Source organism: Vombatus ursinus, unplaced genomic scaffold, assembly GCF_900497805.2.
Source record: "Vombatus ursinus unplaced genomic scaffold, bare-nosed wombat genome assembly UNPS02014932.1, whole genome shotgun sequence".
Classification (NCBI taxonomy): Eukaryota; Metazoa; Chordata; class Mammalia; order Diprotodontia; family Vombatidae; genus Vombatus; species Vombatus ursinus.
Window position 1 is genome coordinate 4,822,040 of NW_020954710.1, and position 24,914 is coordinate 4,846,953.

General features: G+C 42.9%; 1 protein-coding gene across 3 annotated transcripts; it reads right to left on the reverse strand.

Annotated features, from left to right (window-relative positions):
- Positions 1–1,326: 1,326 nt before the first annotated feature.
- LOC114029396 (F-box only protein 6-like) lies at positions 1,327–13,618 on the reverse strand. Of its 3 annotated transcripts, none has more exons than XM_027843804.1 (6): positions 13,396–13,618; positions 12,087–12,349; positions 8,587–8,710; positions 2,876–2,971; positions 1,791–1,926; positions 1,327–1,691 (listed from the first exon to the last, which is right to left on the reverse strand). In XM_027843804.1, the coding sequence occupies exons 2-6, from the start codon at positions 12,343–12,345 to the stop codon at positions 1,506–1,508; spliced, it is 801 nt and encodes a 266-aa protein (XP_027699605.1). In that variant the 5' UTR covers positions 12,346–12,349; positions 13,396–13,618; the 3' UTR covers positions 1,327–1,505. The 3 variants fall into 3 exon arrangements, with proteins under 3 accessions (XP_027699605.1, XP_027699604.1, XP_027699606.1); XM_027843803.1 differs by having other exon boundaries at positions 8,587–8,713; positions 13,396–13,608; XM_027843805.1 differs by lacking the exon at positions 13,396–13,618 and adding an exon at positions 13,172–13,236 and having other exon boundaries at positions 8,587–8,713.
- Positions 13,619–24,914: the final 11,296 nt, after the last annotated feature.

The following is a 24,914-nucleotide window of genomic DNA, read 5'->3' on the forward strand; positions in this document are numbered from 1 at the left end:
AGAATCACCTACCCAGCAAAACTGAGTATAATCCTGCGGGGGAAAAAATGGGCATTCAGTGAAATAAAGGACTTTCCAGAATTCTTGATGAAAAGACAAGAGCTGAATAGAAAATTTGATTTTCAAATACAAGACTCAAGTGGAACATGAAGAAGTAAACAGGAAAGAGAAATCATAAGAGACTTATTAAGGTGGAACTGTTTACATTCCTGCATGGAAAGATGATATTTGTAACTCATGAGACCTTTGTCAGTATTAGGGTAGTTGGAGGGAAAAAATTATATATACGTATATATATATATATATATATATAGATATAGATATAGATATAGATATAGATATAGATAGATAGATAGATAGATAGATAGATAGATAGATAGATAGATAGATAGATAGAGGGCACAGGGTGAGTTGAAGATGAAGGGGTCATATCTGGAGAATAAAATTAAGGGGTGAGAGAGGGTTATACTAGGAGAAGGAGAAAGGGAGAGGTAGAACAGGGTAAATTATCTCACAAAAAACAGAAAAGAAAAGGTTCTTACAGTATGGGGGAAACGGGGGAAGGTGAGAGGGAATAAGTGAATCTTATTCTCATAGGATTTGACTTAAGGAGGGAATAACATACACACTCAGTTGGGTATGGAAATCTGTCTTACCCTACAGGAAAATAGGGGGGAATGGGACAAGAGAGTAGGGGGATGATAGAGAGGAGGGCAGATTGGGAAAGGGGGTAATCAGAAGCAAATACTTCTGAGGAGGGACAGGGTCAAAAGAAAGAATAGAATAAATGGGGGAGGGCAGAATAGGATTAAGGGAAATAGAGTTAGTTTTTCACAGCATGTCTACTATGGAAGTGTTTTGCTTAACTGCACATGTATAACCTATATATATATAGTTGTTTGCTTTTTCAATGAAGGTGGGTGGGGAGGGAGGAAGGGAGAAAATTTGGAACCCAAAGTTTTAAAAACGCATGTTAAAAAAAAAAGTTTTCACATGCAACTGGGAAATAAGAAATACAGGAAATAGGGTACAGAAATCTGTCCTGCCCTACAAGAAAATAAAAGGGGAAGGGGATAAAAGAAGGGGGGGAGAGATAGAAGGGAAGGCAGATTAGGGGAAGCGGTATTTAGAATGCATGCCATCTTGGGGTGGGGGGAGGGGTGAGATGGGGTGAAAAGTTGGAACTCAAAATCTTGTGGAAGTAAATGTTGAAAACTAAAAATAAATAAATTTATTAAGAAAAAATAATCTTTTTAATTTAATACAATAAAAATTATCCATTTTACCTCCCATGCCCTTTTCTTTCTCTTGTTTGATCATGAACTATACCCCTATCCACAGTCAGAGGTTAAGTGACTTGCTCAGGGTCACACAGCTATTCAGTGTCACTCTGAATCAATTCATATTGTCTCTTATCCATCCCTACCTATGGTACAGTAATGTTCCATTATGTTCACGTACCACAACTTGTTTTGCCATTCTTTAATTGATGTCCTTAGTTTTTGCTATCTCCTGAAAGGGTTCTCCTCTTCTGCAGGACTGGGTTTCTTAGTGACCTCAGGGCTGATGATGACACTAGTATTGGTGACACTCGGGCCATACCAGCCAGCCCAGAACTGAGTATCTTTGCCTCCATGCTGGAAGTGGATGTAACGGACTCTTGGGGGGTAATTGGAGAATGTATAGGAGATCTGAGAGAAGTCAGAGGAACTAGTTAGTAAGCAGCATCCTCTCCCCATCCCCACCCCCCTCCCCCAAACCATGTGGCCCCTTCCCAGGGCTTCCCTGACCTCCTTCCATTTGGCACCACTCCATTGCTCGATGTACACAGGAGCTGGTGTGTACTCAGCCAAGACCTCATGGTTATCCGACAACAGCTTCACACAGATACGGTAGGTGCAGCCACAGTCATTTCTGGCAGCAAACCTGTGGGTGGGAGAGCGATAGGGAGAAGGAAATGATAGTGAAGACCAGGAAGGTCCTGGGCATGAAAAGCATGGCTAGGGCTAGTGAACTCTCTGAGCTCCTTAGCCATGTGCCCCCTGGGACTCACAGACTACTCTAAAGTCCATTAGTCAGGAGCCCAGCTGGGCCTCTCCTGCTTCTTCACTCATGACTGCACCAGATTCTAGTATTGAGGACACAGCCACCAAGGTAAATGAAGTTTAACTGAATGCCCCAGTGTAGCAGGGAAGTCTCTTGCCTCAGTAGAGCACACTTATACTCATCATCAAACTCATAGAAACAGGGAAAGAAGCCCTAATCTGCTGCTTAAAGAGATGAGCTCTCCAAAACCCAGATATTTGACACAGGTCTAGTGTTGGGCTTCCCTGGGAAGGAGCTGTCGCATCCTGGTCTGGGAGTAGAGCTGGTCCCCTAGAAAAGGGGTAAGTGCCATCTTTTGGAGGAATGATGACTTGTGAAACACAGCAAGCTGAAAGTCTAGGACCCACAACTTGTCAGCATAGCAGAAAGAGACCAGGAAGTCCTGCTTGGCTTTCATAGGATCATAAGACTAGGGCTGGAAGGACACTTAGGGGTCATCTAGTCCAACCCCCTTGTTTTCACATGAAGAGGAAACAGGTCTGGTCTGAGGACCAGAGTGGTGCAGTGGGTTGCTCAAAATCTAAAATGTAGCAAGTGGTAGAGCATCATTGAAACTGAGGACTATGAGTCTATGTCCGTCCTTCTTTCTATTGCATCTCTAACTTTGTCACTGATATTCTACATGAGCTTGGGTGAGCACTGAATAGGCTTTCAGTTCATCTATCTAAAAAAATAAGAAATGCTATTTCTTCACAAGGTTATCGTGAGGATGAAGTTGTTCATGGATGTGAGAATGCCCTTCCTTCCCCCATGCTCCAGGCCAACTCACCAGTCTTTGATCACAATGTCTGGCTTTACTGTGTCCATCAATTCCTTCCAATACCCTGCGGCTTTCAAGTCCATCCGCTGGGATTTGAGGCAGGTACTGGGGAGACATGAGAGGGTTTTTAGCCCCAGGTCTGCTGAGTAGTGGGCTGTGCCCTTTCTCATTGGGGAAAACATAATTTCTGTATAGGTAATCATTTTATTAATCATGCCAGCAGATAATTAATAAAAGGGTGCAGTGGCACCAAAGTGCAAGAGACCCCTCATGGACCCTTCAATGCTTTTATGCCCTTGGAAGAGTGGGTGGCAATCAACTCTGATTGGTTAACAATGAGATGAATCAATATTATAATGAGAGGTGGGCTTATTCTAATGAGGGGCTGGAGGACTTGACTCTGATCATTCAATCTTGGACAAAGAGACTTATTTCTTATCCAGACCACTCCCACCTAGGGCAATCTAGACAAAAGGGGGTCCACCTTTGCTCAAACCTGGCTGAGTGGAACACAATGGGCCAGAATTCATTTTAGATTAAATTCTTTGTAAGATTCTCCATTTGAGTAGGGCAATAACTCCACCTAGATAAGATGGTCTAGGTGGGGTAAAGTTTTGGGAAAGGTCAGGGATCTCCCCCATAATTTGTTATTTAATACCCATTTCTCTCAGCATGTGATTGATCAGTCCTCAGTCAGACTTAGAGCTGTAATCATCCCTCCCATCCCCATCCCAGCAATAGGCATGACGAATGAAGTCAGTCTCTCTCTCTCTCTCTCTCTCTCTCCCTTCTTCTCATTCTCTGTCTTTCACTCCCCCCTCCCCCACTATCTAAGTCTGTCACTCTGTCCTCATAAGTCTTCAGTAAGGAACCAACTCAAAGAAATTGATCCTGAATCCATTTCTTCTTCCCCTTTGCCTTTTCACAGGTTCCTAGGAACTGTTTAATACAGTAGTTGATCAATACATAGCAGAAACAGTGTAGTATAGTAGATAGGGAGCTAGCCTTGTAGCCAAGAAGACCTTTGTTCCATTCCCTCTTCTGACACACACTGTGTGACCCTGGGCAAGTGCCTTCACCTCTCAGTGCTCTTGACAATTCTTGAAGCCTCTGAGCTGCAGAGAAGGTGCTGATTTGTATTGGAAGAGGGAGTTCCTTATACTGATGAAAGCATAGGTCTGATTCTTATTCCTATTTATGTAGCAATTTACACTGTACCAAACAAACTACATTACCTTCCGCATCTGAGCCTCGAGGTTGGTAGTATGAGTGTTATTATTTCTGTTTTACATATGGAGAAACTGAGGCTCAGATAAGCAAAGTCAGCAAATTGTCCAAGATCACACATTTACTAGGTAAAAGAGGTCAGATTCAAAGCCAGGTCCTTTATCTTAAAATACAGTAATCTTTCTACTCCGCATATAGTGAGGAGTCCTCACAGGTCACCTGAACCATTCTCTTGAATAATGGCTGGTGGTTTGGGGAGCAGAAAAGAGAGATGTGTTGGAAAGTATTCATCAGGCTTCAAGAACTGCCACAGCATAACCCCAGACAAACAGGCAACCTCCAGGGGCCAGACCTCTATGTGCTTCAGCACAGCCCTGGGCAAACAGGCAACTTCTAGGGCCAGATATCCATGTGCTTCAATGTAGCCTTGGGGAAACACAGAAGCAACCCACTGGCCAGACACTAGCATTAGGACCCTGGTTCAGCACCAGGTATGCTGCCAGACCCCTACAGCCTCCAGTAGTACCAGCCACTCCCACCCCACTTCCTCAGCAAAGCACCAGACATGAGAGTCCCCTGTGGGCCTCAAAGCAACATCAGTGCAGCATCAAGTAAACAGCCAGGACCTGCAATCCCTGGCACAAGAAGCCTGAGACAGTGCTACTTCTACCCTGGGAACAGAGCTCAAATTTAAAAGAAAAGAAAGAGGGCAAAAAGGATGAGCAAAAAACAACAAAAAAAGGAATCTGATCATAGAAAGTTATCATAGTAACAGGGAAGATCAAGACACAAAATCAGAAGAGGACAACAATGTCTAAACACTTATGGGCAAAACCCCAAAGAAAAACAAGAAGAGGTCTCAAGCCCAGAAAAAACTTATAGAAGAGCTCAAAAAGGAGCTTAAAAATCATGAGAGAGGTAGAAGAAAAATTGGGAAAAGAAATGAGAGTGATGCAAGAGAATTATGAAAAGAAGAGTCAACAGTTTGGAAAAAGAAAACAACTCCTTAAAAAGTAAAATTGGCCAAATGGAAAAGAAGATACAAAAGCTAACTGAGGAAAATAACTCCTTAAAAGTTATAATTGGGCAAGTGGAAGCTAATGACTCTATGAGACATCAAGAATCAATCAAGCAAATTCAAAAGAATGAAAAATGGAAGAAAATGTAAATTACTTAATTGAAAAAACAATTGACTTGGAAGATAGATCCAGGAGAGACAATGTCAGAATCATTAGACTACCTGAAAGCCATAATCAAAAGGAGGACCTGGACAGCATTTTTCAAGAAATTATCATGGAAAACTGCCCTGATGTCCTGGAACCAGAGGGCAAAATAGCATTGAAAGAATCCATTGATCACCTCAGGAAAAAGATCCCAAAAGAAAAATTCTAAGGAACACTATAGCCAAATTACAGAACTATCAGATCAAGGAAAAAAAATATTGCAAGGGGCCAGAAAGAAACAATTCAAAATATTGGGGAGCCATAATCAGGATTACACAGGACTTAGCAGCTGCAACATTAAAGGTCATAGAACATAATATTCTGGAAGGCACAGGAGCTAGGACCATAACCAAGAATCACTTACCCAGTGAAATTAATATTCAAGGGAAAAAATGGTCATTTAATGAAATACAAGGATTTCAAGCTTTTGTAAGGAGAAGACCAAAATTGAACAAAGAAAATTGATCTCCAATATCAAGACCCGAGAGAAACCTAAAAAGGTAGAAAGGGAAAAGAAAACATAAAGGATTCAATGGAGCTGAACTGTTTACAACCCTACATGGGAAGATGATACTTGTAATTCTTAAAAATTGTATCATTAATAGTACGGCTAGAAGGAATATGCATAGACAGAGGGTGTGGATACAAGGTGAATTTGAGAGAATGACATAAAAAATAACTAAGGAATGAGAAAGAAGAATACACTGGGTGCAGAAGGAAGCAAGAGGTAGAATGGGGTAAATTATTTCACATGAAAGGGTGTGAAAAACCTATTACAGTAGAGGGAAAGATGGGAGGATGGGCAATGGACATTGTTTGAACCTTACTCTTATCAGTATTGGCTCAAAGTGGGAATAATATACATAATCAGTTGACTATAAAAATCTATCTTACCCAACAGAGAAGTAGAAGTGAAGGAGATTAAGTAAAGTGGCGGGGGACTGACAGATGGGAGAGCAGATCAGGGAAAGTGGTAGACAGAAGCAAAACACTGGTGAGGAGGGAAAGGGTGAAAGGAGAGAGAGGACAAACAAGAAGAAAAAGAGGAGGGAGGGAACTACATATGTAGGAATCATAACTGTGAATGTGAATGGGATGAACTCTCCCATAAAATGGAAGTGGATAGCAGAGTGGATCAAAAACCAGAATCCTACAATATGTTTTACAAGAAACACACTTGAAGCAGAGAGAGAGACACACACAGAATAAAGGTAAGAGGCTGGATCAGAATCTATTATACTTCAGCTGAAGTTAAAAAAAAAAAGCAGGGGTAGCCATTCTGATCTCAGACAAATCAAAAGTAAAAACGGACCTAATTAAAAGAGTTAAGGAAGGAAACTACATCTTGCTAAAAGGTACCATAGACAATCAAGTAATATCAATACTAAACGTATATGCACCAACTGGTATAGCATTCAAATTCTTAAAGGAGAAGTTAAGCATTCATACAGGTTCATAATTAGAGATAGACAGTATTACAAAATGTAAAATAGATAATTTGGATTTTATTAAATTAAAAAGCTTTTGCATAAACAAAACCAATGCAACCAAGGTTAAAAGGAAAGCAGAAAGCTGCAAAACAATCTTTACAACAAGTGTCTCTGATAAAGGCTTCATTTCTCAAATATATAGAGAACTGAATTTGCAAGAATAGAAGCCATTCCCTAATTGATAAATGGTCAAATGTAGTTTTCAAATGTACAACTCAAAGCTATCTTTAAGCATATGAAGAAGGGCTCTAAATCACTTTTTTTGTTTGTTTTTTGGTGAGGCAATTGGGGTTAAGTGACTTGCCCAGTCAAACAGTGAGTGTTATGTGTCTGAGGTTGGATTTGAACTCAGGTCCTCCTGACTCCAGGGCTGGTGCTCTATCTACTGTGCCTCCTAGCTGCCCCTCTAAATCACTTTGGATTAGAGAAATGCAAATTAAAACAACTCTGAGGTACCACCTCATACCTATCAGATTGGCTAATATGACAAAAAAAGAAAATGGTAAATGTTGGTGAGAATGTGGGGAAATTGAGACACTCATGCACTGTTGGTGGAGTTGTGAACTGATCCAACCATTCTGGAAAGCAATTTGGAATTATGCCCAAAGGGCAACCAAATTGTATATATCCTTTGATCCAGCAATAACACTACTAGGTCTGTATCCCAAAGAGATCATAAGAAAGGGAAAAGGATTGACATGTGCAAAAATATTTATAGCAGCCCTTTTCATGGTGGCAAAATATTAGAAATTGAGGGGATGCTCATCAATTGGGGAATAGCTGAACAAGCTATGGTATATCAATGTTATGGAATACTACTGTGTAATAAGAAATGATGAGCAGGCAGATTTCAGAAAAACCTGGAAAGACTTGTACAAACTGATGCAAAGTGAAATGAGCAGAACGAGGAAACCGTTGTATGCGGAATCAGCAACATTGTGTCATGATCAACTCTGAAGGACTCAGCTCTTGCCAGCCACACAATGATCCAAGATAAGTACAAAGGACTCATGAAGGAAACTACTATCCACATCCAGATAAACAACTAATGAACTCCGAATGCAGATCAAAGCATACTTTTATCACTTACTTTATTCTTTTTCATGTTTTTCCCCCTTTTCATCTGTTTCTTCTTTCACAACTGTGGCTAATATGGAAATATGTTTTACATGACAGCACATGTAAAACCTGTATCTTGTAAAATCTTGTAAAAATGAATGCTAAAAATTGTCTTGACATATAACTGGGGAAAAAATAAAATACTATTTTAAAAAAAGAGAGGTGTTCCTTCCTATCTATGGGCCTCAGTTTGCTAGTATGTAATATAAAGACAACAGACTGCGTATTCTCTAAGGTCCCTTTCAACATTAAATCCTATAATGCTGAGATTTTTATTTCAGGCTTTGCAAGTCTCCTCTCCAATGTATAAGGCAGGAGGACCTTTGGCTCAGTGTCCAAGCACTTTTCTCAAGCGTGGGGGAACCAGCCAATTCCTTCTGGTCTCTGGTGTTTGGAGGACAGGTCAATTTCAAAGCAATTGACATGCATTCATGAATCCCAGTATGCACCAAGCAATGTTTTGTATTCATCTCCATCTCTTAAAGAAGAGGGAAAATGAGCCTCCAGCTTGAAGAAGTTATGCCTGGAAGGGTTAAGTATTGTTCCTCAGCTTCCCAGAGGACCAACCCCCCACCCCAGCACAGCCTGCCCTGGTCATCCAGGTCCCATTCCTATTCCAATCCCCGCCCCCATTACCCTTTCAAGCCAAAATTCCTCTTACCCATAGGAGGTGACAAAGCATTTCTTGACCTGGGGGTCTGGAAATTCTGTCCCATGGTCTCTAGGTATGTCTTCCACTTTCCATCTATCTCCTCTGTTCTTGTCAATTTTCCAAAATTTGAACCCTTCTAGAAAAAGAGCAAGTCTTTCAGACGTCTGAAATGATGGATCCACCCTCCACAACATTGTCCTTCTTGCCCTTCTCTCTGTCCAGCCACCCCTTAGCTCAGGCCTCATCACCTTGGAAAACCTTTTATGGCAAAAGGAAAAACTGTGCAAGGAAACCTGAAAGTTTCACTTCTTATGACCCAGCAACAAAGTTATGTAATGAATCAGAGAAAAAATGCTCACTGCTACTGCTAAGAGCTAGAATTTTTATAGCGCTTTAAGGTTCATCCCATTGGATCTTCACAACAACCTTGGGGAGTGGATGCTATTATTAGCGTCATTTTATAGATGAGGCAACTGAAGGACAGATAGGTTAAGTGACTTCAGGGTCACACAGGTAGGAAGAGTCTGAAGCAGGATCCCAACTCAGGTCGGTCTTCCTGACATCAGATCCAGCCTGATGGCACTGTACCAACTAGCTGTCCCCAATAATCATCAATTGGCTAGATCAGAACAAAGAAAAATGCAATTGTGGGACTTAGAATAATCAGGCTGGTTTAATCAGGGTTAGGAACCAAAAGAAAAAAAGGGATTAAAAGGAATTAAAAGTAGTTTAAATTAGCACAAAACAAGCTTAAAACCAGGTGGCACAATGCACTTGGCCTGGAGTCAGGAAGACCTGAGTTCAAATTTGCTTCAGATACTTACTAGCTATGTGACCCTGGACAAGTCACTTAACCATTGTTTGCCTCGGTTTCCTCATCTGTAAAATGAGCTGGAGAAGGAAAGGGCAAACCACTGCAGTTTCTTTGTCAAGGAAACCCAAAATGGGATCATGGAGAATAGGACACAACTGAAAAAAGACTTAACAACAACAACATTATGGCATCTGCCAGATATATCATGATGGAAAGATGAAGTGAGCAGCATACATAATGAGTTTCCTTTGTTTTGTTAATATACAGGTTGATTTTATTCAAATGACTAAATATCATACTTAAGAATATATCGTAGTTATAGTAAACATGTTTTCAGGACACGCTGGAACTTGTCTTGCTGCTAAAGCAGATTCCAACTCAGTCACAGAGACACCACAGAATTGTATTCAATATTAATGTGGATTTGATGCTCTTAACTGACTCCTACAAAGACTTTAGATAGTGTCATAAGATAGTTTCTGTTTTGTCTTACCCTAAATTACTTCAGATGAGCCTATCACATAACCAGATAGAATCTGCAAAATTAAGCAGAGCCCACCATGGCCCTGGTGTTAACCGATTCTTATTTCCTGTTCTACCGATCTGCAGATTGAAGCTCGAGATATTAATTATAGTTCTGATGCTAACCCTCTGACTCCTCTCTTGTCTGAAAGAGATCTTTCCTTTTTCCCACCTGTTATTTGATGTGTAAATCATACCTTTCTCTTCTACTTTCCCTAAAATTCCATTATACCCATCCTGCTTATGAAACCAAAACCTATAAAGTTGCTGAAACAAAAAAAAACCCCAAAAAGAATAAAAAACACCCTCGCCTCAAAAAAAAACCCCAAACCAAAAACCAAAGAAACTACAGAAAGACTTTTGTAACTGGATCCTATTTTAACCACCAAAATGGTTGCTGCTGAAAGCTAGGAATGCCAATCCTTTATCCCACCGCAGAAAAACTTTTGTTCCAAAGGAACAAAGTATATATGTGTGTGTGTGTGTGTGTTAGGGATCTCTTAGACAGTCTGGTGAAACCTGTGGACCCCTTCTCAGGAAAATATTTTGTTGTCTACATTCATAATTGAAAGAAATGCTACACTGTAGTTAGAAGTTATAGAAAACTAAAGATGTAATTGTTTTCCTCATCCATGTTCATGAACCCCCTGAAATCTATCCCAAGCCAGGTCCATGGACCCCAGGCTAAGAACTCCTGATCTAGGATAAATCTAATGCTGCCGCTTCAGTCTACAATGTACATGAAGGCTTAGAGACCACTCTCTGAGACAAGTAGAAGAAGCTACAGGGGCCAAATGGAATGTACTTCAGGTGACTGGGTTGGGGGAATTCAGTCATTTCAGTCATGTCCAACTCTTCATGACCCCATTTGGGTTTTCTTGGGCAGAGACACTAGAGTGGTTTGCCATTTCCTTCTCCAGCTCATTGTACAGATGAGGAAAACTGAGGCAAACAGGGTGAAGTGACTTGGCCAGGGTCACACAGTAAGTAAGTGTCTGAGGCCAGATTTGAACCCAGGAAGGTAAGGCTTTCTGACTTCAGGCCTGGCGCTCTATCTACTGTGCCATCTAGAAGCCATGTGGGAGAACTACATTTCACTCACAGGAGAATCCTCTTCTCATTAATGAATGAGGTTATGAAAGAAGCTGAGACACTCCAGTGGGGTAGGGCATCCTCTGAGGTTAAGTATTGCTTGAATGACAAGCAGTTGGGCCATATATGATAACCTCAGTCATCAGTGATGGCCTGACTTGGGAATGGATTCCTTCTTACCTATAGCCATGGACTTATATCTGGAGGTTCTCAGATTGAGAATGAAGTCACCCACAATGCACCTTCCACTCCTACAGCCCTGTTAAGGGGGACAGGGCCCTGACCCAGGATGCTGGGAAGAATGTCAGTGGGATTGAATAGTCAGTCCTTCATGACACGTGGGAGACTAAGCCCCCAGGAGAGCCTAGCTGATTCATGAAAGCTTCTGGAATGATGTCAGAGATGTGACTCAGAATGGGAAACCAATGGACTTTCTGTCCTTCACATATGTAAAGCATTGCTCTCTTAAAATACCGACATTGTGGTTACTGAGTGAAGAAAGATGACATTTGTGAAAGAAAAGTAGCCAGAGATAGTTATGAACACCTGAAAGAAAACTATCACCTCAAATAAATGTATTTAGAGGACCTAATTCAAAGCAGCTCAAAGACACAAAGGTGGGGATGGTTGCAGTGCATCGTGTTCTATCAAGTCATTTGCATGTAACTTTTTAAAAAAATGTTTTGAAGGATATAGCTGAGAATTAAAAACCAAAGAGATCTTTGAGGACTATGGGAAAGCTCTCTCAGTCTGTCTATCTTTGTCTGTCTCTTATAGCATTGTGGGCTTTGAGTTTTTTTAACCTGTGGTAGAGGCAGGAAGCCCTAATACAAGGCATTCTAAGCCATGGGAGAGAAGATAGGGAGAAGCCAGAGACCAGAAGAATAATCAAACTCACAAGCTGCCTGAATAGAGAAGACAGCCTTGGAGACTGCCCTTGCTTTTTGAAAGAAACAGAAGAATGAAGTCAACTAAGAGAATTGCATGAAGTGCTAGAGCTTCCTGGAGGAAGCAGGACCTGCACTGGCTAGAAGGACCCACCCTGGATGCAGGGGACCCACCTCGGACACAGGGGACCCACCTTGAGCACAGGGGTTTCGGATCAGGTTCCTCCGGAGGCTGCAGAGGAAGTAGAAAACCTTCCAGTCAGCTACTGGTTGGTCCCAGTCCTGGGAGATGAAGCCCTCTCTCTGGCACTTGCGTTTCCACAGGGACACCAGGTCGATGAGGTCCCTCCACAGGCTGCAGACTGGCCGGCAGTGCCTCAGCAGCTCCTGGGCTGGCACCAGGGAGAATAGCTCCAGGAGGACGTTCTCGGGCAGCTCATTGATGGTGGCCATGGCCCTGGTGCCAGGGGAGAGGCACATGGTGGTGAGGAGTCTATAATGCCTATACACTGGGCATGGGCCAGGTCTTGGGCCCTTTCTCTTCTCTCTCGATGCTATCTCTTTTGGTGAGCACATCAGATCCAATTATCATCTTTATGGAAAATATTCCCCAGTCTTTACATCTTGCCCCATTCATCTTCTAAATTCTAGTCCCCCATCATCAACTACTTAAGGCACCTCTTCACCAAATAAGCCATAGGCATCTCAAACCCAATGTCCAAAACAGAACTCATTATCTCCTCCCCAAACTCACCCCTCTTCTGAACTTTCTTTTTCAAGGGCATCACTATTATTCTAAGCATCCCAGTTCACAACCCAGGAATCATCCTCAACTCTTCATGCTCCCTCATTCTCTATACTAAAACAAAACAAAACAAAACAACTCCAAATGGGGTCAGGAAGAGTTAGGACACACCGCAACAACTGAAGAACAACAACAAAAAACCCACAACATCTCTCAAATGCACCCTCTTTTCTCCACTCACCAGGCTACCATCCTATGTCACATGCAATTCACCAACCAAAAATCATCTATTAAGAACTCACAATGTGCTGGGTATACAAAAAATGAAAAGGAAATAGTCCTTGTCCTCAAGAAGCTTACATTCTATGGGGGACGTATGAAAAAATACAAAGTAATTTGTTTTGGGACATATAGGAAGCTGGGGGGGGGATCAGCAAAAGTTTGATGTGGAAGGTAGTACTTGAACCTTGATGGATGCTAGGAACCTTAAGGGGTGGAGGTAAGATGAGAGGGCATTCCGGGGATAGGAATTACCTGTGGAAAGACTCGAAGGCTGGAGGGTCATGTGGGAGGAACAAGAAGCTTGTTTGGACTTGACCCTAGAGTGTTTGAAGGGGAGTAGTGCATAAAAAGAAAGGAAGACTGGGCCAGGTTGTAAAAGGCTTTAAAAAGATTAAAAAAATAATTTCTTAAACATTAAAAATTTAAATTAAAAAAATTAAAAAATGGAAATAACAAACATCGCAAAGTACACTTACTTGTGTTATGTTGGTGTTCCTCTGCGCTCAGCAGCAGCTCTTCTACCTGGAAGGATTTCAGAAGTTCTCAAACTTGGCTTTGTCAGATAGGGTGGAGCTAGAACTTTCACACACTAGAGCTTCCTGGGTAGAAGCTGTGGAGGGGTGCCAACTTCTAGAAGGGAGCTTCTGAATGTTCTCTAGACAACGCTTGGTTGGAGAGGTCCGGGTGTGGGTGCTCAGGAGGGAGAGCAAGGAGGAGACAGAGGGAAGCTGGGCCAAGCCCTGGAGACACACATACAAAGATAAAGTCTCTGCTCTAGGCTTCAAACCCAGCTTGCTTTTGATTTGCTAAAAGTACAAAGGGAAATGTGTAGCTAACATTTATTTAGTGCTTGCTATGTGCCAGCGACTGTGCTAAGCACTTTATACTTATCATCTCATTCAAACCTGACAACAACCCTGGGAGGTAGTTGCTATCATGATTCCCATTTTACAGATGAGATAACTGAGGCAAACAGAGGGTAAGTGATTTGCCCAGGGTCACACAGCTAGTATGTGTCTGAGGCCAGATTTGGAGTCAGGTCTTCCTGATTACAGGCCCTGGCACTCTATCCACTGTGCCACCTAGTTGCCTTCCTATGCTGTACATAGATGACCAAGGAGTGGGAGGCCTGGGTGTGTTGAGTAGAGAGATGGTTGTAAAGTTGAGGCCATTTCCTCTCTGACCTTTCCAAACCAACTCTAGATTCTGAGAAATGATAATTTTACTTTTGTTTTTAATGACTAATCATTGAATTAGGCCTAAGGTTTTTTCCCCTTTTCTACTTCTTCGTCCAGAAACCAACCAGTGTGGGAACTCTTAGGCAAAGATTTACCTAGGCCAAGATCTAATCAGATAGTAAGAGAAAATCTAAGTTTGGGCTAATGGGTACATTCCTACTCATTGGGTTTGCTCAGACATGTCTGGGAAGCGGAGATTCTCCCTTTTGCTAAGCAGGTGAGAGGGAAATTGATAAGAGTCTGCAACCAAGATTTGAGTGATCCAAGTCACGTACCCCAAAACTCTCATTGTAATGCAGTCCAGCCTGTCACTGTGATACTCATTTTTCATTCATTGTTAACCAATCAGAGTTGATTGCTACCCCTCAGGAACACCTGCTCTTCAAAGGGCATATAAAGTTTGAGCCCACCACCATGCAGGGTCTTTGGCCTAAGAGAGACAGTCAGATGACCATCCTTTTATAATAAATATGTTGGCTTTATTAAAAAAATGATTAAATTACAGAAGCTATGTCTCTTGGAATTTAAAAAAAAATTTTTTTAAATCATCACAAGGTAAAAAAAGAAAAGAAAAGTAAATAATCTCAAACAACAAAAATAAGGAAATATCTTCAGCCTGAACTTAAACATGGCCTGGAAAAGGTCATCCTTCACCTGCTATCATCTGTGTGCAGGATCATCTGGGGCAGGAGCATGGATGGTCATTCTGGTCAAATGCCGGGAAGAAGAGAACAGGGTGCAAAGATGAGAGGCATTATAGTGAAGTATAGTCTGAGGACCTGTATTCAAATCCTGGTTCTTCTACTTACTCTCTATATGATTTGGGGTAAGTGCCTTCCCCTCTCTGGGCCTCAGTTTCCTCATCTGTAAAATGAGTTGTGTGGTTGTGGTTTGTCCTTCATTCTCGAAGAGGACCATGATGTCAGGGAGATGATGACTTGGAATTGACTTTGATTTGAGTGAGGGAGGGCTCTGCAAAGTCACCAGCCTCACTTTCTTCTCCAGAGCCATCTGGATCCAGTGGCCAGATATTAATCAAGATGACTGGAGATGGCCCAGGATGCAGTAGGAGATGACTGGGTTGTAGTGGATGACCTCTAAGGTCCCTTCCTGCTTTAAATCTTGGATCCTAGGATCCCGTGAGGGACTGACCCCACTCTAGGGCTCCTTGGGTGTGGGGCTTTCAGCCTCACATCAGAACTTCTTGGTCAGGCTTCTGGGGGATCCTTTCTATTTCTCCACCCATGCATAGAGGGTTGTATCAAAGGGTAGTATCCAGACATAGTCACGAGTGTAAACAGTGCTTCAGACACATATCACAGCAAGGAGCTCTTATCCTATACAGTTATCCCTTCCATATCACAACTTTCCCCAACATGGTTTTGATATATCACAGGTTGACATCAGAAATTAAATGGAAAATCTGGAGGAGTTTTACGGAAGCCACACATGACACACAAAGGCCAGCAGATGACACAGAGCCTGTGACCAAATAACCCAAATTTCACAATAAGTTACTGTAAACACCCCATAAAAGAAAAACAAAACATTTAGACTTCTTCTCTGGTATGAAGGGAGGGCCAAATTTTTTTATGAAGATTTTCCAGATTGCTGGGGCACCGTGCCCTTAACCTCCGAGATGTGGAAGGAATAACTGTACTGGTCACTTAAGATTGCCTTGCTTCAGTCCCCTCACCTACAAGATGAGGATGGCGGTACCCATAGTACCCATCTCAAAAGGTTGTTGGAAGGATCATGGAAGTAACGCGCTTTGCAAGCTTTGAATTCATTTTTCTCTCTGTGTCTTTGTCTCTGCTTATCCATATATGTTACACGTATATGAACACAGACACACACACACCCTCCAAGAGATCTGAGATTTCATGGATGGGAGTCTTCCCCTCAATGGGAGCATCCTTGCCAGCCCATTCTTTGTGGCCCTTGTCTGTGTCCTGCTGGAAGATAACCAGAGGGTCCACTCGGTGTGTAGGAGACCCTCCTCAAATTCTCGTGGCTCCTAGTGGATACCAGTGGTATACAGAGCCTATCTCCTATCCCTCATGCTCACCACAAGGCTAGCTTATCTTGTCCCCCAAACGTTTCTTCGGTGACTCGCTTTACTCTAGATCTCTTTCATAATTGATAGGATCATAAATCTAGAGGTGAAAGGGACCCAGAGGCCACTGTGTACAACTTTCTTATTTTCCAGAGCACAGAGCTGAATCCCCGGCAAGTGAGCTAGCTTGCCCCATGTCATACAAGAAGGAGGTGTGTGAGATAAGATTGGAACTCAGATCCTTCTGACTCCAAGTCTGCTGCCCTGTCTGTTACTTCTCCTTTGCCTCTCCTTCTTTGTCGTAGGTCATAGCTTACTCACACCCACCATACGTCTCTGCATTGCCCTCTGGGTGATGTTGTTCTCGTTGTTTAGTTGTTTTCAGTCGTGTTGGACTCTTGCTGACCCCATTTGGGGTTTTCTTGGCAAAGATACTGGAGTGGTTTGCCATTTCCTTCTCCAGTTCATTTTACAGATGAGGAAACTGAGGCAAACTGAGGTCAAGTGACTTGTCCAGGGTCACACAGCTAGTAAGTATCTGAGGTCAGACTTGAACTCAGAAAAAAGAGTCTTCCTGATTTCAGGCCTAGCACTCGATCCACTGTGCCACCTGGCTGTCCCTTCTGGGTGGTACTCATCTTTAATTCAATAGGAAGCCATAGTATTCTGTGTCTCACAGTTGTGTAACACGAAGAGAATACTGGTATTAAAAGATGGGCTGTATTATCATGATTAATTAGAATTGTTATTAATATTTAATTTATTGATATATGTTATTAATATTTAATCAATTACAATACCATCATTAATATAATTGGTTACATTATTATTGATGTTAGTGTTGTATTATTATTGATTGTGCTGGCTGTATTATTATTAAGAATTATGATGCATAGAATTTACATGGCACTTTAAGATTTACAAAGTGCTCTACATGTCTCATCTAATTTGATAATATTTGATATTTTTATTATTGTTATGCCTTTGCTGTATTGCTTTAATAGGTAGAATGGACAAGTCCCATCTCTCAAGTCAGAACAAATGTTTCCCCATCTTGTTTGACATTTGTGGTCTGACTAGTTGACTACCATAGGAAGAGCACAGGAAACTTTGTGTGATCTTTCTGGTCTGAGTTTTAGTTATCCTATTTGAAAAATAGGAGGGGGCAGCTAGGTGGCACAGTGGATAGAGCACCAGCCCTGGAGTCAGCAGGACCTGAGTTCAAATCCTGCCTCAGACACTTAACACTTACTTGCTGTGTGACCCTGGGAAAGTCACTTCACCCCATTGCCCAACCCCCCCCCCCCAAAAACAAAGAAAAATAGGACCAGTACTACCTGCCTTACCTTCTTCATGAGATTATGATGCTGGAAAGATAAAGCATTTATTGAGCACCTACTATGTGCCAGACACTATGCTAAGTGCTGGGGATACAAGAACTAGACGAGACAGTCCTTACTCTCATGGAAATTACATTCTAATGGGGAAAGTAAACACAGAAAGGGGAGCTTTTTGGTCGATCATCTTCCCTCCACCCCAAGCTTAGAATGCCATTAAAAATTGAAGTTTGTCACAGCATAAAAAATTTGGAGGGAAGGACTACTACAAAGAAGAAGAGACAGTCTAGGGTGCATGCAAGGTGAGCATGGCTGGGGTCCCTCATGGAATGAGGGGCCAGGGGAAGGACTCGTCAATGACAAGAGCAGGCCCCAAGTTGGTGGGTCAGCTCCTATGCAGGGACATTGTCCCTACTCAGCCCCCACCTCCCCTCAACAGTCCTTGACCACAACATCTGACTTCACTGTTGTAAGGAAGTTCCTTCCAGTAACTTCTGGCTTTCAGTCTACCAGCTGAGAGTCAAGGGAAGTTCTGTTGGGCCATGAGAAGATTTTCAGTTCCAGATATGCTCACTGTAGAGTTTTCTCTTCCCTTACTGACCCTTGTATACCTGGGAAATTTGGCCCTGGGTTAGGTCAAGAGGTCAAATTTTCCATTCTCCCCAATCACATCCAAATGCCAGTAAAGGACATGGGTTCTAGAACAGTTTAGGGCCTGGCAGTCTCTCTGGCCTCCTGTATTGATTCAGAATTTTCAGAGTTGAAAGGGTCCTCATTGGCCATCTAGGCCAAGCAACACCTGAAAAAGAATATCTAGAACAGATGGGTCAAACATGGGGCCACAAGTGCACGCAAGCAGGTCCTAAATCAGAGGCAGAAAGAACTGGGTTCAAACTCAGTCTCTGACACCTGCTGGCCATTTGACAGGCCAATGAACATCTTAGTACCAACTTACTAAGATTATAAGGTCACTGTCTTGAAACTCCTTCTTACTTACCCCCATCCCCCTTCCCCAACCCAAGATAACTTTATGACATTTTTTTGAATGCTTGGAAAGATGTTGAGGTCTACCATCACCTCTGGGTAACCCAAAGAGTGGTGGAAAGATGAATGGTGAGGAGTGGGCTGCAAGGTATCCCTGGTAAAACGAGAAGAAGGCAAGCATTATAACATTGGAATTCCACAATGACCCTGGATAGTGTTGCTCCTTGCATTTCTCTCTCTCTCTCTTTTTGTAGGACATGCAGACACACAATTTTTTTTTTTTTACTCAAGGCTACAGCACTAGTCTTACTTTATATTATTACTCCAAATGACCTTAGTTCCCCTTCCAGTTTTACTATAACCTCTACAGGGACGATGGCCTCCTGGCTGTTTCTCAAACAAGGCACAGTTATCCCTTCCACAATGTGGCAGTTAGAGGCATAGCATCTCTGTGATCTGGAAAATCCACGTATCAGAGAAGAAATTTTCTGACTTCATGGATTTCCTTCTCTTATTCTTGATGTTATATAATATTATATGTTTATTTTATGCATTTTTAAGTTCCTAAACTTTTTCCATGTAGTCTGCTGGCTTTCACAAGACGCCCCCAAAAATTCCCATTTCATTTTCTATGCTGACCTGGGATGTATCGAAACCCGCAATGGGGAAAGTCATGATGTAGAAGGGATAGCTGTGCCTTATCTCCTGACTCCAGGCATTTTCTTTGGCTGTGCCCCATGCCTGAAATCCTTTCCCACATCATCTCAGACTCTTGGCTTTCCTGGCTTCCTTTGAGTCCCAGCTTCCAAAGGAAGCTTTTCTCCATTTCCCTTGATTCCAGAGCCTTCCCTCTGTTGATTATCCCCAGTTGATTCTCTATATAGCTTGTTTGTACCTATTTGTTTGTCTTCCCCATTAGGCTGAGAATTCCTTAAGGGCAGGGACAGGTTTTGCTGTATTCCCAAAGCCTGGGACATTGTCACATTGTTGGAGTTAAGTCATCGAGTTGTTCTGACTCTTCACAACCCAGGGGACCACAGAGCACCAAAACGTCCACGGAGTTTTCTTGGCAAAGACACTGGAGTGGTTTGCCATTTCCTCCTCCAGCTCATTTTACAGATGAGGAAACTGAGGCAAACAAGGTAAGTAACTTGCCTAAGGTCACATAACTAGTGTCTGAAGTCAGATTTGAACTTAGGTCCTCCTGACTCCAGGCCAGGCACTCTATCCGTTGCACTACCTAGCTGCCCTATTTTGCATATAGTCAAAGTTTAATAAATACTTGTTGAATCAGATTAAATTGAATTACAAGTCTAATGATGAATATTCCCATAGTATGGTAGAGAGAGCATTGGCACTGGAATCAGAACATCAAGATTCCAATCCCATCTCTGATACTATCTATGTGACCTTGGGCAAATTATCCTCCCTGGGCCTTGGTTTCTCCACCTGTAAAATGGAGGGGTTGGATGAGATGGTCTCTGAGGCCCCTTCCAGTTCTAAGTCTATGATCCAGTAAACTATATATGAGGGAGGGACAAAAGAATCTGTTGTATGGTGGGAAGGGCATTACTGATAGGGGGAATCAGGGAAGGCTTCCTGGAGGAAGGGACCCTTGAACTTTACTTTAAAAGTACCCAATAAAGGAATGAGTGAGGCAGTGAGTTCCCAGTCACATGAAGTGTTCAGGCAAGGTCTGGATAACCAACTGTTAAGAAAGCTATAAGAAGGAACTGTTCACAGTGTGGGAGGTTGACATAAGATGAATGCACATCAAAAGACGCTTATGAAACCCAAAGGCTGGGAATGGTTTTACCAGGAAGAAAGGCCCTTTGCAAACAAACCCACCTTGGGCTGGGCTCCAGGAGTGAGAAATGCAGCAAAGTCCAAGAAACAACATGGTTGTGGAGCAGGAAGGGACCTCAGGAACTAGCTAGCCAACTCTCTCATTACACAGAAGAGGAAACTGAGGCTCCAAGAGATTATAACTTGTCCAAGGTCACAAAACTATTAAGCAGTAAAGGTAGGGTTTGAACCCAGGTCTTTTACATGTAGGGCCAGAATGCTTTCTAGTGTCCAACCCTGTCTCCTACAGAACCCCATCCCATCCAGGCAATCAATCGAGAAACATTTATTAAGCATCTACTATGTGCCAGGCACTGTGCTAAGCACTGGGGATTCAAAGAGGCAAAAGACAGTCCCTGCCCTTAAGATGGGGCGGCTAGGTGGCACCATTGTGCACAGAGCACTGGGCTTGGAATTAGGAAGACCCATCTTCCTGAGTACAAATCTGGCCTCAGACCAGACTAGCTGTGTGACCTTGGGCAAGTCACTTAATCCTGTTTGCCTCAGTTTCCTCATCTGTAAGATGATCCGGAGAAGGAAATGGTAAACTGCTCTAGTATCTTTGCCAAGAAAACCTCAAAGGGGTCATGAAGAGTCGTACATGACTGAAAGGACTTAGCAACAAGCCTTCAAGTTGCTTACAGTCTAGCAGGGGAGATAACATGCAAAGATTATATATAGACTACAAGCTACACAGTGGATAAATAGGAGATAATTATCAGAGGGAAGGCAGTGGAATTAAGAGGGATTGGTTTTCTGTACAAGGTGGAATTTTAATTGAGACTTGAAGAAAACCAGGGAGGTCAGTAATCAGAAAGGAGGAGGGAGAGCCTTCCAGGCATGGGGGACAGCCAGAGAAGATGTCCGGAGCTGAGAGGTAGAGGGTCTTGTTTGTGGAACAACCAGAAAACCAGTATCACTGGGCGAGAGAGGATGTGGTGAGGACCAAGGTATAAGAAGGCTGAAAAGGTAGGAGGGGGCTAGGTTATGAAGGGCATTGAATGCCAGAGCATTCTGTATTTGATCCTGGAGGCAATAGGGAGCCATGGGAGTTTATTGAGGGGTGGCAGTGACATGGTCAGACGTTTGTTTTAGTAAAGTCACTTTGGTGGCTGAGTGCAGGATGGGCCAGAGTAGGAAGAGACCCGAGGCAGTCAGACTCCCCCAGCAGCTTTTGCAATAGTCCAGGTGTGAGGTGATGAGAGTCTGGACCAGGGTGGGGACAGTCAGAGGAGAGAAGGGGGTGGCTATTCATCCCACAGGTTCTCTGTATGCTGTAAGCAGGACTGGGAGCCAGCCATCTCTGGAGCCCCAGGTACCTCTGGTCTCTCCTTATCGATGCTAATAGGATGCAGAAACTGGTGTACAGGTAAGCTGAGAGGAGTTGCCTGCAAAGAAATGTGGGTCAAAAGGAGCTATTGAATGTCTGGGCCTTTAGCAGAGAGCAGCCACCTGGGATTACCTAGCCACACCAAGATGAGCAAGGACACTTTCTTACTGAATCTAACCAAGACAGCACTCAGCCCAGGGCCTCTCCCAAGGCAGATGTTTAATAAATATTTGCTAAATTGAATGAATTTGAATCCAGTCCACGAGAATGACAGCTCCTTGTAAGTAGGGGATTTTTCCCTTTATTAGATTGTATCTCCACCACCCAGCACAGGTGCCTGGCTCACAGGAACCACTTAATGATCCTTAATTGGAATTCTGCACATGGGCTCTGTGACCTTGGGCAAAGTCACATAACTTCGCTGGGCCTCAGTTGCCTGATCTGCAAGGAGAGATGATTCTATGGGCCCAACTAAATATCTTATCAGGATCAAATGAAATGTTGGGGGTCATTTATTTTTTTGGTAAGGCAATTGAGTTTAATTGACTTGTCCAGAGTCACACAGCTAGTAAGTATCACGTGTCTGAGGTCACATTTGAACTCAGGTCCTCCCGACTCCAAGGCCAGAGCTCTATCCACTGCACCACCTAGCTGCCCCTAGCTGGGAGTCATTTAAAAGTACAAGATGAGGGGAAACATGAGGCCCATGAGGTCCATGAGGGCAAGGACTGTCTTTTATCTTTCTTGGTATTCCCCAGAGCTTAGCACAGTGCCTAATATAGACCTGTTGCCTTATCGCTCTGCCTGCCACATAGTTGCTTCATAAATATTTGTTGACTGACTATGGGAGGATATTAATTTTTAATGAAAGAGAGAACTTACTCTCAGATGAAGAAATTAAAGCCATCTATAGTCATATGAAAAAATGCTCTAAATCACTATTGATTAGAGAAATGCAAATCAAAACAACTCTGAGGTACCACATCACACCTATCAGATTGGCCAACATGACAAAACAGGAAAATGATAAATGTTGGAGAAGATGTGGGAAAACTGGAACACTAATGCATTGTTGGTGGAGTTGTGAAATGATCCAACCATTTTGGAGAATAATTTGGAACAATGCCCAAAGAGCTATAAAAATGTGCATATCTTTTCACCCAGTAATAGCACTTCTAGGGCAATACCCCAAAGAGATCATACAAAAGGGAAAAGGACCCACATGCACAAAAATATTCATAACAGCTCTTTTTGTGGTGGCAAAGAATTGGAAATTGAGAGGATGCACATCAGCTGAGGAATGGCTGAACAAGTTGTGGTATATGAATGTAATGGGATACTATTGTGCTATAAGAAATGATGAACAGGCTGACTTCAGAAAAACCTGGAAAGACTTGTATGGTCTGATGCTGAGTGAAGTGAGCCGAACCAAGAGAATGTTGTACACAATAACAGCCACATTGTGCGATGACTAATACTGATAAACTTAGCCCTTCCCAGCAATACAAGGATCTAAGACATCTCCAGAGGCCTTGTGATGGAAAATGCTATCCACATGCAAAAAAAGAACTATGGAAGTTGAATTGCTATTTTTTTTCTCTTCTGTTGAGTTTTGTTTCCTCTTTCTGGTGGTTCCTCCTATTGGTTCTAATTCTTACTTACAACATCACTAATATGAAAATATGTTTAATAGGAATGTATATGTGTAGCCTATATCAGATTATGTGCCATCTTGGGGAGGGTGGTGGGGTGGAAGGGGGAGAAAAATTTTAAACTCAAAAGCATATGGAAGTGATTATTGATAAATCAAAATAAATTAATAAAAAAAGAAAAAAAAGAAAAAAGTAAAAGAGAACTTAGTGTAGTGGATACAGGGTAGGCGTTAGAGTCAGGAAGACTTGGGTTCAAATCCTGACCCAGGACACATACTGGCTGTGTGTCCCTGGGCGAGTCACTTCTCAGCATCCCAGGCCACCCTTTAAGGGTGTTGTTGTTTGTCCTTCGTTTTCCAAGAGAACGAATGACATCATGGGTAATCTCTTGACTTGTGCATGAATTGGATTTAAGTGAGGCAGAGCTGGACAAATTTGCCAGCCTTATTCTCTCTGCCAGAGTTATCAAAGTGCAGTGGCAAAACAAAAGCCAGGATGACTGGTGATGGCCCGGGATGCAGTGGATGGCCTAAATAAAGTAAATGGAAACTGAGGCCAAAGATGGGACTTACCCAAAGAGACCCACGTGGCACAGCCAGAATCTAAACCCTCTCCTCTGCCTCCCAAAGCTTGTAATTTTTTTTAAATTTCATTTTTGCAGCTAGAAGGGACATCTCTCAGCTCATGCAGGAGTCCAATGTACAGCCTCCAGTCTCTGACTTAATTCCTCCATTGGCAGGCAGATCACTACCTCACTAGGGCAGCTTCTGCTCCTTCTAGGGAACTAGACCCATTTTCAGAGAGGAAGTTCTTAGGCTGAGCTTCTGTCAATCTCTTTCTTGCTCTCCTAGTCCCCAACACCCTCACTTTGCCTTCTGCAGGCCTGCCTCCCCCATCTACTACTTCCCTGTCTTCTCTAAGGCAGCGTGTGAGATTTGGGGGACAGCCTCTGGCCCCGACATAGATTTAATTTCCAATTTGGGACTCCAACCCATAGATCTGGTCCCTAGTCCCTGGGTGCTGCTTCTCCCATGCTCCCTCCTTCTTTCAGGTAACATCAGTAGCCTGATATAAGCCTGTGGGGTGTGTGTTGTAGCCTGGGGGAGAGGTCATACTGCTTCTACTACCACCCTCTTCTGGACTCTGGCAGAGAATCCGAGTCTACAGGATTTAGAGCTGGGAGGGACCTGAGACCTCATTTGGTGCCTCCCCATTCCGACCTCCCCATTTTTCAGAGGAGAACACTGAAGCCGCCCCCAGGAACCACAGCTGACAGGTTTGACCTCAAACACCTTTTATTTGGCTACTTGCTCCAAAGAGAAGAATCTGAGGAGGAAAACTGATGGCACTTGAGCAGGAAGGTGTGGGGTTCAAAGCAGCAGGAAGGAGCTGGAGGGGGGAATCCTGAGAATGGCAGCTCCGGCCAGGAGCTTCTGATTACTCATTAGTGTAGGCAAGGCTTGGCCCATGGGGGCTACTGGGAATGAGGGCAGGGCAGGGAGGACACCCAAGCCCAGGAGGAGGGACAACCCTTCACCTAAAAGGGGGGGGGG

Coding starts and splice junctions, on each gene's coding strand:
- LOC114029396 (XM_027843803.1), bottom strand. CDS start 12,345: ATGGCCACCATCAATGAGCTGCCCGAGAACGTCCTCCTGGAGCTATTC. Junction 8,714..12,086: donor CCGAAACCCCTGTGCTCAAG/GTGGGTCCCCTG, acceptor CTCTTTTTCTAG/AAGGGTTCAAATTTTGGAAA. Junction 1,927..2,875: donor GACATTGTGATCAAAGACTG/GTGAGTTGGCCT, acceptor TCCCACCCACAG/GTTTGCTGCCAGAAATGACT.